At 40.4% G+C, this 12,262-nt stretch overlaps 2 protein-coding genes across 3 annotated transcripts; both read right to left on the reverse strand.

Annotated features, from left to right (window-relative positions):
- Nucleotides 1-690: 690 nt before the first annotated feature.
- On the reverse strand, nt 691-6,218 carry otpa (orthopedia homeobox a). Of its 2 annotated transcripts, XM_077622888.1 has the most exons (4): nt 5,924-6,218; nt 4,804-5,216; nt 1,197-1,475; nt 691-1,127 (listed from the first exon to the last, which is right to left on the reverse strand). In XM_077622888.1, the coding sequence occupies exons 1-4, from the start codon at nt 5,997-5,999 to the stop codon at nt 948-950; spliced, it is 948 nt and encodes a 315-aa protein (XP_077479014.1). In that variant the 5' UTR covers nt 6,000-6,218; the 3' UTR covers nt 691-947. The 2 variants fall into 2 exon arrangements, with proteins under 2 accessions (XP_077479014.1, XP_077479013.1); XM_077622887.1 differs by having other exon boundaries at nt 691-1,475.
- Nucleotides 6,219-6,667: 449 nt separating this feature from the next.
- Nucleotides 6,668-12,025, reverse strand: tbca (tubulin cofactor a). The gene is made up of 4 exons (XM_077622435.1): nt 11,857-12,025; nt 8,681-8,786; nt 7,176-7,262; nt 6,668-7,106 (listed from the first exon to the last, which is right to left on the reverse strand). The coding sequence occupies exons 1-4, from the start codon at nt 11,907-11,909 to the stop codon at nt 7,023-7,025; spliced, it is 330 nt and encodes a 109-aa protein (XP_077478561.1). The 5' UTR covers nt 11,910-12,025; the 3' UTR covers nt 6,668-7,022.
- Nucleotides 12,026-12,262: the final 237 nt, after the last annotated feature.

The following is a 12,262-nucleotide window of genomic DNA, read 5'->3' on the forward strand; positions in this document are numbered from 1 at the left end:
TTTAGACGTTTGCAAACAGTTTGGAAAACAGTCAAGAATTCTCTGGGATTAGCGTATTTTAATTGTGAAAACGCCAAAGAAGAACTCTGGCAGAAGATGCTTGCCAGTAATGTCATTTTTTGTCTAGTCTAATAAACACACGAGATGCAAATGACGAGACATCAAATAATTTGACCACAAGGGTGACAAAACACATTCAATGAAATTAGCGTTAGCAAAAGAGTAGTCACACAGCCGAAATTAACATAACTAATGGCCGAGATCAAATACTGCCTTGATGTGATTAATTTAGTTCCATTTTTATTGGAATCCTTTATACATGGAACCAATAAAAACATATCAATAAGAGAAACGGAAGAAATGGCTGCGACAGTGAAGAAAAGTCATCATTAACATCGGGACACCGAGTATCACAAACAAAAAAACAAAAACACCCTATGTACATTTTACAACAAATTCCTTTGGAAATGAAAAGACAGCAAGTGTGCAAAGCAGTCACCCTTTTCTTTTCTTCAATTCCATCCTGTCCAAAGTTGACTTTCCCATACCTGTCAACCTCTGCCGATAACTGCCCTTATAAATGATTATGATTCCCCTTACAAACCCCCCAAAAACCTTACAAACACCGTACGACTCGTACGGTGTTTGTAAGGTTTTTGGGGGGTTTGTAAGGGATTGAATCATAATCATTTATAAGGGCAGTTATCGGCAGAGGTTGACAGGTATGCTTTCCAGTCGAGAAGGTCGTTCAAATCAAATGAAAATCATAGAAGCGCCGTGCCAAAACCATTCCGTTTTGAAAATACAAATAAATACTGAATGATTAAGGTTATTTTTTGGGGGGGTTCACAACCAATCGTGTTTTCATGAGTGGGAAACATGGAACGGCGACGTTGGAAACGCGTCAAAGTGTTCGACTTCCCCAACCAAACGTCACCTGGGGCTTCTTAGGTGAAACTCATGGACACCGTGTGCTCCAGAGCCTTGCGGCGGAGCGAGGCGATGCTCGTGCCCCGCCACATGTCAGTGTCCGGCGGGGAGGCGCACAGCTGCGGCGAGCCGCCCACGTTGCCCGAGGGCACCATGCCGGGGAAGGGACCCTGGTAGAGGTGGGACTGGAGCCCGCCGCCGCCCCCGCCGTTGTTGCCGGACATGTTGGACAGCCCCATGGAGCCGGGCGGCGGGGGCGGCTGCAGGCCGCACTGCGAGTGGGACAGCGACTGGGCCATGGACGACTGGCGGCCCCCCAAGGCGGGGGGGAGCTGCAGCTGGGACATGTTGGCGGGGCCCCAGCGCCCGTCGTTGGCGTGGAAAGAGCACAGGCCGTCGCCCATGGCCGCCGCCGCTGCCGCCGCCGCTGCCGAGGTGAACTGCTGCAGGCCGTGGTGGGTCGGAAGCAGCGTGCCGGGGGCCCGGAAAACGTTGGTGCTCTTCTTGCGCTTCTTCCACTTGGCACGGCGGTTCTGGAACCACACCTGGACACAAAGGCTTTTCACGTTACGCCAAGGGTGTCCGACTCGGTCGGGTTGGTTCGCGGGACGCCCTAACGTCAACTTGATTTCACGTGGGCTAGACCATTTTAGATATAATATTTAGATGTTTTTATAAATGGATTAAAAGCCGTGAATATTCAGTTTTTTATAGATCTAAAACAATGTTTATTTTAGCTTTTTTATATATTTTTTAGATTTTACAAAATGATTTTTGAACTAAAAACACAGAAGAAATGGATTGAAAACTGACAATGATTGATTTAAAAGGGGGAAATCAGGAAATTTAATATACATCTATACTCTTCATTTGAATTTGATCCTAAAACAGAAAGTCGGCACTCATGATTTACTTTCCCGGGCCACACAAAATCATGCGGCGGGCCAGATTTGGCCCCCGGGTCGCCACTTTGACACCTGTGCGTTACGGGGTGCTCGTTTTGTCTGCCGGATGTCCGATTAATTTCGATTGGGAAGGGTGGCAGCGACTGACTGCTGTCGACCTATCCCATGCCGAGAGGATTGGACGTTTTGCGCCGTCGCTGGCACTGGAACTCGAGTTTTCCGAGTCAGTCCGCGCAGATGGAATGAATTGGCTGTATACATTTAGTCATTAAAAATATATCAATTGTTAATCCTTTAAAAATATCTACATAACCACATAAAGACAAGTCCTTTTTTAAAATTAAAATTATCTTACTCTACATAGAGTCAATATAACAAGAGCTGAATTATTAAGAAAACAAAACAGTATTTACGTTTTTCTCTGATTGGTTTAATCAAAAATGTCCTAAAAAAATCTAAATTACAAATACACAATCATATAATATTCACCCTAATGAGGCTCAAAAAGAGTATTTGCACTTTTTTTTCAAGTCAACACTGATTCATTGACGATAAAAAAAGTGTTGTGGGTTAGTTTAATCGTCGATTAATTGTGGAATTATTTATCGCGGCTGCCCTACTTACTATACGCAGAAATGTTTTAGTAGTTTACCTGGAAGCACCTGGGTTATCTCATTCTAATTCAGTAATAACATCTGGGTGTTTCAACAGTGCAAACGAACAAAAAAAGTAGGGTAATAATAATAAATTAGCAGCGTGGGAACATGTGCAGACCTTTATCGAGCCAATTAGGAGCTTCTCATAGCAAATCACCAGCTAAAAATGTCACAAAATAATTGATAATGATGAGCCGGCTGAATGTACACTCACATTTAGGAGAGAAGTGTAAAATACGGCTCGTTTACTTGAACACAACGCTAAGTATTTTGTTATATAAATGGCATCTCCCATTCCCACAATGCAAGGCACGGTCCCTTAGCATGAGGTCCATTCATATTAATGAGATTTAATTTGTAATAAGAATTCGTATGTGCTCGATAGGAACGATTCGTTTTGAAATAAAACGGGTGGGTCGTTTTATCCTCCTATTTAATTTAACGGTTAGCAAAGGCTACCTAGTTAGCTTCGAAGTACGCTAATGAACAAGGAGACATTTCAACGGAATAAAAGCGTTGCCCAAACGAAAAAAACATTTTACGTGTTTTACCTAAATAGTACACATTGCGGAGTGTATATTCATAGATACTCACAATTATTTGGCGAAAAACGAATCGCAAATGGTGCAATTCTTGTTGTTTGGAATGTCGTGGCCGTGGTCCTTGTTTGAGTTTCAACGAAGCACTTTCGTCAATTTTTAATGCTCTTTATTTTCTTGTTGTTTGGAATGTCGTGGCCGTGGTCCTTGTTTAAGTTTCAACAAAGCACTTTCGTCAATTTTTAATGCTCTTTATTAAAAGGTATTGCTTGTAATTGTACCTGAGTTTTTTTCTTGCCCTTTTAATATATATTTTATTGAATTGTTATTTACTCTCAACATTTAATGAGCCAAAACGAAGAGAAAGTCACTTTAAAAATAAACGCGAATTGTTTCAGAAGTGTAAAAAAAATGGTTGGGGAATCAAAAAGCCGAACGGAAGTAGTCAATGTTTTTACGGTTTGTGCACACAAAGTGCGTCACATTCCCAATATGAAGAAATGTCTTAAATTCTCACGTCCAAAATAAATAGGCCACCTTTCCAATGAGGATTCCCGAAATAGAGCAAATGAATGACCATATTTCACAAAGACGTAAAAAAGAAAAAGAAAAAAACTAAATATTGCACCGCGTTAATGCTGAGGAAAAGCACCGGTGACAAATGTTGATGATGTTATTTCCCGACTCGTCACATGATAAATGAGAATATTTACGTGAGGAAGCGAGCGAGGAAAAACATCTCCATTTTCTAATACTTCAACTCAAGATAGAAAATTGTACCCTTAAGAAAAATATAGCAATAGAAATTGAAAAAAAAATGTGGCCGCTTTACTCGTTTTAATTTTATGCAAATTATAATTGCTGAATTCCCCATAATGCCATAATAATAATAACAGGAGCAATAATGATGATTATGATAGTGATGCTGATGGTTATTATCGGGGTGTTACATATTTCACACGCGACAGCGACCGTGTCCTATTGAAATAATTTGAAAATAATATATTTATCTATCATTATTTTTTTGTTTACCATTAAACGAAATGATATTAACAGTAGTCGATAGGTAAATAATTAATTGCGATACAGCCACATGAATTTGATTTTTTTCCAAACAAAGAATATGCCATATGTGTATTTATATACTTATTTATTCTCACGTAAAATAAATATATTGATATTGCAGCTGCTACACGTTTTATTTTTTTAAGTACTAACAATTTATACATTTTATAACAATTTCGCACGTTTTGAAGTCATTTTAAAAGTCAAATTTTGCTAACACAAAACAATTGAAGACCAAAAATAGCATTGATCAAAATTTTACATCTAAAGGCGTATCAATTTTTGTTACGATTTTAAAAAAAGATTACAAGGTGCGATTTTTATAGCACATTTTCGATCCCTTTGGTTCCAATAAAAAAATAAACAAATGCATAAAGTTCACTATTTTATGTTGTCATGTGCCAATTTATAAAATGTCAGGAATTAAATGTTGTAGAATTTGAACTGGTGTAAAACAAATATGAACCAATTTAATGGCTGACATTGACGGCGAAAGACGTCTAATCAAGTGCGATTTTTTTTTAAATCATACAATTGAGGCAATAATACTGAAATCTAACTTTTTTTTGAATACTAGTCTCTTTGGACTGGTGGCCATCGCAATTGGACGTCAATTTGAGCGCAATGTCTGTATTCAGAAGCAAAAGAGTAATGATTGCAAGCGTTTTTTTGTTTTGTTTTGTATGCACAAGACGGTGGTCGGTATACCTGCACTCTGGACTCGGTGAGGCCGATCCTGAGGGCGAGTTCCTCCCGCATAAAGATGTCCGGGTAGTGCGTCTTGGCGAAGCTCCTCTCCAGCTCGTTGAGTTGCGCCGGCGTGAAGCGCGTCCGATGGCGCTTCTGTTTCTGGGCCTGCTGCTGATTCGGAGGGTTCTGCTGAGCTCCGATGTTCTGCTTGTCCTGCTGCTCCTTGATCACCTGCGCCGGGTTGGAGCTGGCGTTGCCGGCGGCAGCAGCGACTCCCGGGCCGGTTCCCACCACGGACGAGGCCATGTCCTCGGCGGGGAGCATGGTGCTCCCCTCCACGCCGTCCGAATGTCCCGGTTCTGGTCCACCGGAGCCCAGTCTGCACTTTAAAGCCTCGCGGTGACCCAGCAGCTCGGCCGCGTCCTTCATCCCTAGATGCGTCGATTTTTATTTGAAAATATGGACGATAAGTCACCCCCTCCCACTAATTGCAGAATCAGAAAATGGTATTTACGGGAATTTGGGAGAAAATGATGATGATGATATCGATTTTTTTAATTAACAAAATAGCTATTATATATATTATATATTTATTTTTATAATGTATTTTTATGTTTTCCCTTTAAAAATCTAAATATTTTACAAACACTCGTGTTGGATTTATTATGGGATGTTTCTATATGTTTTGTAAGCATTTTTAATAGGTAATAAGGCTATTAAAAATTTAAATATTTTACAAACACTCGATTTATCAGTTTTCTTCATGTCCATTGATTGTACATTTAAAACCAATTTAATTGTGTTGACTTACCAAAACTGTACATCAAGTCATAAAATCAGGTAAATTCAGCTCAAATTAAGGAAAAGCCTTTAAAAAAATCGGGTGTACAGACAACGTCATTATTCAATATAATTAATCGGTGAAAATTGCCTTGGAAAAAAAATAATGCACTCGTCCTAGGCCTTTTAATACTCATCACCCCCTCTCAATTCCACTATAGTTCAAACAAATTACGCCTTAATATAATCAAAATAATTGCTTTCCTAACGAATTAGCTTGGCGAAACACACAATGACAATTTACACCGACACCGTTAACGTGTGTGCGTGTGTTTGTGTGTGTGTGCGCGGAACTTACAGCAGAGTTGAAGCGCCGAGTTGGGCGAGGACAAGTCACCCAGCCGAGCGTCCAGGAGGTCGGCGTGCGATAGCATGGCGTCCTCGCCGAGGCCCCCCCTCCCCCGACAAAAAAAGAAAAAAAATAATAAAGAAAAATAGCCGTCTATGCCTATTTAGGAAATCTCACTGGAGCTAAATGAAAGCAAATTCGCTTTGCCCTTAAAAAAGATGGGCTGCTTGCATTTTAATGCACGCGCCACAGGAGGGGAGGGGCCTCGGCAGCGTGTGAGAGACGCCCGAAGACGACAGCCAATCGGAGGGGAGGGAACACTGAGGGCCACTCCCACATCGCCGCTACATGTTTTGCACGACGGCCAAAGTAAACAAAAAGTGCGACATTAAAGTCGTAGTAATAATAATACAAGAATAAAGTGTTACTATGTCGCTGTTGTATTTATGCTCAATTCCACATATCCAATCAAAAAAATGTATTAAATAGAAAATAATAAATTTTAAAAATTCTAATTTTCGGCATAGTAACCAAGTGTAGACATTTATAAAACTTTGTTTTCAAAATAAAACTTTTAACTAGCCTAGCTTCAGTTAAAAACACTACATTGCCTCTAAGGTGTGTCTCATTGCGCCCTGCGATTGGCTGGAGAGCCATTCAAGGTGTCCGGGATAAGCTCCGGCACCCCCGCACCACCCGAGTGAGGATAAACTGTAAGGAAAAAGTCATGCGTGAACAAAAGACAGACACAAATTTGTTCAAGTCAGTCTGCGCTGTGTTGACGACGTCATGAAAACAACAAAATCATTTGACAACCTAAGAAAAGAAAACAAGATGGCGGCATAAATTATAAGATATAAACCTCCCCCCCACCCCATCCCTTCCCATCCATGGGCCCCTAAAAAAGGAATGAACATTGGACTTGGGTTCAAAATGACAACACAGACATCATCCCACCTCTTGATTTTACACATACGGGACGAGATGTCTTAAGGCGGAGTCGGCAGCGTGTCAAAGTGGTGGCCATCTTGAGACAGGCACTAATCGCAAGGGCGGTCATTCACTCAACTCGTGCGTGCTTAAGACACCAAGCCCAAACACACGGCATCTACGAGGCCTCCGACGGAACCGAGTCCAAGATACTTTTGGCTTCGTTGTACTCGGCGCTCTCGGATAATTCCTCCTCGGCTTCCTGCGAACAAAAGCTTGTTTTTGACGCTCCCGAAGCTCCTCCCCCCCGCCTGGCGACCGACTCACTCACCAGTAGCTGCTCCAGGTCGGCCTTCGCCACGGTCATGCGACGGCGGCTATCCGGGATCATCATGATGGTCTCCTGCAGACTGGCCAACTGAAAAACACCAACAAACACCGGGCTCATTTGCGTCCACTCGTTACACTCGCACTTTTTTTCAAACCAATTACACACTTCATTTTTTTTTACTGTCTTTGACTTATTGACATTTAGATTTTGATCCGATTTCTCACGTATTCACAATTTGTTTTACAGGATTCTCCATCGGATTTTCAATCGGAGGATTCACTTTCACAACATGTTTATCGCATAATCATTATTCACCTCCATCGCTCATCTATTGACATTTTTCTGACTTAATCCCTCACATTTTCCCTATTTTTATTTTAAAAAACGTGTCCCTTTTAATTAGCATAACATCCAAGCTAATTTCCACAAGCCTGCCTCTTGTATTTCGCATTCCACGTTAGACCGAAATAAAATGAATGGTTTGGTCAAACCTAGTCCAATCAAATAAATACATAACAACAACAACAACAACCAAAAATGCTAATCTTTTTTGTTGTTGTGACTTTTGGAGCGATACGAATTGGACAACGTGACGTCCAGGAGCGAAGACGGGCGGACGCCACCCGTTAACGCGGACGTCCGCGGGCTAAGCGTCGTGGAGAAAAGTCACGGCGCCCTCTGGCCGCGCTGGAATGATCCCATCAACGGCGGGGTAAAAAGATGACACTTCTCCACATATGGATTCCACGCACACAGAGCAAATAAATAAAGAAATAAATAAAGGGCAAAAGCTCTAATCCATCCTGCCTGAGCCGCATCATCTCCAAGCATCATCCATCTGGCCTAGCCAAATCGCCATTAACGGCAGCCAAGCGTGGCGCCGCGCGGTGTCGCGCGGCCCCCCGACCGCCGCGCCCTGAATGAGCAAACAAAACACGCACACGCCCGGAATTTTAATGTCCTGGCCGTTTGACGGATAAAAACTCAGGGAATTGGTCAAAAAAAAAGAAAAAAAGAAGAAAGAAAAGGAGCATTTGAAAGCCACTTGAGACACCGCTAGATTGCTACAATGCATAGAAATATATATATTAGGGATGTCCCGATCACATATTTTGCACGTGACTCCGAGGCACCCGTTTTTGAGAATTTGCCGATAACGACTAACGGTTTGATATCCAGGAATTGGGGGAAAAATATTTTTGGGATAGTGCTATCACAACATTAAAATGATGAAAAGGGTGATTTCAATGAAGCAAAAAAATATATATATATTTTCCATAAATAAATTTGGTCATCCAAAGCCTTGTGGATTTTTTGGGGACATTTAAATTTGTTTCAATATTCATATTAGAAATATTTGTACTATACATGCGGATCATTTTGTGACTTGTCAACTCATACCAAGTGATCCTACTTTCACTGCCATGGACGGCGAGGGACGTCCGCTCCGATTGGACGTCTCTCGCCGTCCATGGCGGCCATGTCAGTTCAGTCATTTGACGTACGTGCTGCTTGATGAGGAAACTGTCGGCCGCTTCTGCCTTGAGGTGCTCGATTTTCTCCTCCTGCTTCTTTGCCTCGGCCTTGTACGAAGCCTCCTCCTTGATGAGCCTGCATGCAAAATAGGCATCAAAAAAACGAATAGCAACATGTTAAGCTTTCCAAAACTCTGACGTGGCGTCCGAATATGTATGTGAGTGTCACATTTAATAATTATGTACCCTATATAGGTTGAAAAAAAATAAACAACATGATTAACCTTGTGTGTAACTTCCTTGGTCCGAGTAGCTAATGATTGACGAGTAGGCGGGACAACCTACACACTTGCATTTGATTGGCTAAAATAGTACTTGCATGTCAATAAAGATTTTTCCTGTGGAAATGCTGGCTATTTTTCTCCACGATGAGATATTATCCAAATGAACGTTTGTGTCTAATCACTTATTTAAATATTTTTTGTATTTTTTTCCCTATAAACCAAAAATATTTTTTTTGAATGAATGAAAGAATATTTACATTATTTTCATTTTTGTATTGTATTTGTAAACATTTACAAATAGAAAATATAGAAAAAAAAAAAGAAAATATTTATTATTTGTTCCCTTTTTGTCATCAAAACAGCACATTAGCGACTTTTTTTCAATAAAAATGAATAGGTCAGCACATTTGGCCTGGAATTTTTTTTATCATCACCAAAAATATTTTCTTGAATGAATGAAAGAATATTTACATTATTTTCATTTTTGTGTTGTATTTTTAAACATTTAAAAATAGAAAATATAGGGAAAAAAAGGAAATATTTATTATTTGTTCCCCTTTTTATCCTAAAAACAGCACATTAGCGACTTTTTTTTCAATAAAAATGAATAGATCAGCACATCTGGCCTAAAATCTTTTTTCTTTTAATTTAAAATATTTGAAGATATCATTTTTAAAAAATAGAAAAATGACCCCAAAAAACTACTACTTTTTTGTTTGTTTGAGCAAAGCTACTTTTACTCATGCACGGGAATTGATGGTCACTTTAGCCTCTAATTTGAAGCAAGTCAGCCAGCAAATGAGCCTCTTTTCCTTGATTGTTAGTGAAAACAGAGGCGGGCCCACGTTGATCCATTTGGATTATTTATCAATTACCACGACGGCCACGGAAGTCCATGGGCCGGCCAACGGCGCCAGGAACATTTGCCCATGCTAACGATTCCCCGGCTTTGGAAGTGGCGGGCCAAACTGGAAATCATTTGAATAAACGTGAAGGACAGTTTAATAACACCATGTCCGTGCCTCCCCTTTTTCCCAGCGCTGATGTTAATTCCTTATTTCTCTCAGAGTCGGCGCGCCGGGGGTCGCCGCCGCCGCCTAAATAGACCTGCCACCTCGGGCTTAATGGAAAAGGCAGCTCGCTGGAAAATAGGGGTACAAAAAAAAAGAAAAAAAGAAATTAAAGCTGGGCTGATATTCCGTCGCCGTCTCAAGACCGAGTGTATTTTTGAGACGGCACGTGGCAGGCGCTGGGGAACGCTGTGACAAAGGCAAATGACTCTTGTCGTTTTATTAAGGCCAAATAGAGCCCAAAAATAAAATTAAGAAATAGAAAAATGGTGCAAGGTAAGAAATGGGCCATTTGTGAACAGGAATCGTGCATGTTAACAAGTTTTAGGACTGAGTATTCTTTTTATTTTATTAAATTAAAAAACCAAAATGGAGCAAGTAGGGGTTTACGGTGGTTCATTTATTTAAAATTATTTTCAATGAAAAATATATATATATATATATATATATATATACACACACACACACACACACACACACATACATATATATATATGTATATATATATATATATATATGTTTAATAGTTTCAAATATTCCATGAATGAAAAAAAATGAATTTTTGAAAAACAGATTACAGCAGTATATGTTCACTCTTGTCAGTTATGAATTAAGATGAAAAAAGTAAATATTACGGTTCATTTAAAATATTTTCAATATTAAAGGATGGCAGAAAATATTTGAAGTTGTTTTTTTATTTATTTAAATTTTATCCCATTCAATGGCAGCCATTTCAACTACTTTGCCTACATCACGTGGCCCCAAAAAATCTGTAAAAAATGAGTTAAAGGACTTTAATGTAAAGTGGTTCCTCCCTTATACTCCAGGTGAATACAAAGGTGACATTGGCCACGTTCCCCCATCACTCCATCGGCGCACGCTTTCCTCATCCAATAGCAATCGATAGCGCATTACGGGCCAGGAGCTCATTTTCGAGCCGATCTGCCATATTTTCCTATTTGCGACAGTCAATTAAGCCGTGAAGAAAATATAGACGTGGGAGCTGGCTAGCTAGCTGAAAATAAACAACATTTTTACGAGAAGGACACAATATTTACTTGACGTTAATGGGAATTAGTAGTCACTTATTTAGTCATACCTCTTTTCTTTTTAAAAAGTTTTTGCCTGCCATTGACGGCACTAAAAGTCCAATTAGCTGGGATAGGGAAGAGGCAATAAACATGGCTCATTATTTGGCTGCCATTGACGGTCATAAACGTCCAATCCAGTAGAATTGAGTGGCAACGGATAAACCAAAATTGGGAATTTTACCGTGCCGAATCCAATTTTTAAGATGCCTGCAAACTTTAAAATGGGAACACAAAAATTGAACGTTAACACAAAGCCTCCAGAGTGAATTAGAACGTATTTACGTGAGAAAAGCATTTTGTTTCCCTTAAGTATAGATAAGTCATGATTCTGTGCATAACCTGAACACGTTATTAAATATAACTGTATGAGCAAGAGGCAACTTGTCCAATATGTACTAATAATATGTTGTAAACGATTAAATTAACGACATTTTTCGTCACAATGGATGGAGATGTAGCTTGTCATTAGCAGCATAAGGGCTAACTAGTAAACACTTGGCAAGTCGGATGACTAAGAAAATGATACAAGCGACGGCATAATACTTAGCAAGCAGAGCTACATGACGGATATAGAATTATTATTATAGGGCAACAGCGGGCCAGGTTAGCACATTATCCGAAGGTAGGCCTTGCTGAAACACCGGAGTCGCGTGCCGTCTGACACCGGAATGGCGTCACGACGTCGGGTTGTTCTGCTGCCGGGTGCGGCTAAGCTAACTACCCCCGAATTCCCGAATGTGAGCTTCTTTAAGTCAACTTACCGCTTCAACACGCCGGTTTTGATCTTAATTTGTCGTATTCTTGGGTCAGTCATTGCTCCGGTTGGTGAAGTTTATTGGATGGGTGTGCGTGTGCGCTTGTTCGCTAGCCAAATTAGCCGATAGCCAGAGATGCAGTGCAGTCACGACCAATGGATGGCAGAGCAATCGACCACAGAGGGAGCGATGTCATAAATCTAAATACTAACTGCGGAACGACAGCTATAATATGACCGCTATTACCATTACGCGATATGAAAGATGCTGCTCTTTAATTTGACTGACGTTTATGGCTCGAGGTGATATATTTCACGGTGTACAGGTATATTTTCTGGGTGGCAAAATCAGGAACATGAATAAATCATTTGACCAAGGAAGTGCCATTAGAAAAAATAATAATAACAATAAC

This window comes from Stigmatopora argus, chromosome 16 (genome assembly GCF_051989625.1).
Source record: "Stigmatopora argus isolate UIUO_Sarg chromosome 16, RoL_Sarg_1.0, whole genome shotgun sequence".
NCBI classification, from domain to species: domain Eukaryota; kingdom Metazoa; phylum Chordata; class Actinopteri; order Syngnathiformes; family Syngnathidae; genus Stigmatopora; species Stigmatopora argus.

Bases quoted from the DNA above. Each gene is read 5' to 3' on its own strand.
- tbca (XM_077622435.1), bottom strand. From the start codon at position 11,909: ATGACTGACCCAAGAATACGACAAATTAAGATCAAAACCGGCGTGTTG. The intron at 7,263-8,680 runs GTACGTCAAATG...GGTGTTTTTCAG, and splicing joins GTTTCCTCATCAAGCAGCAC to TTGGCCAGTCTGCAGGAGAC. The intron at 7,107-7,175 runs GTGAGTGAGTCG...TTTTGTTCGCAG, and splicing joins CCGACCTGGAGCAGCTACTG to GAAGCCGAGGAGGAATTATC.
- otpa (XM_077622887.1), bottom strand. From the start codon at position 5,999: ATGCTATCGCACGCCGACCTCCTGGACGCTCGGCTGGGTGACTTGTCC. The intron at 5,217-5,923 runs GTAAGTTCCGCG...CGACGCATCTAG, and splicing joins CTCGGCGCTTCAACTCTGCT to GGATGAAGGACGCGGCCGAG. The intron at 1,476-4,803 runs GTATACCGACCA...CTTTGTGTCCAG, and splicing joins TCACCGAGTCCAGAGTGCAG to GTGTGGTTCCAGAACCGCCG.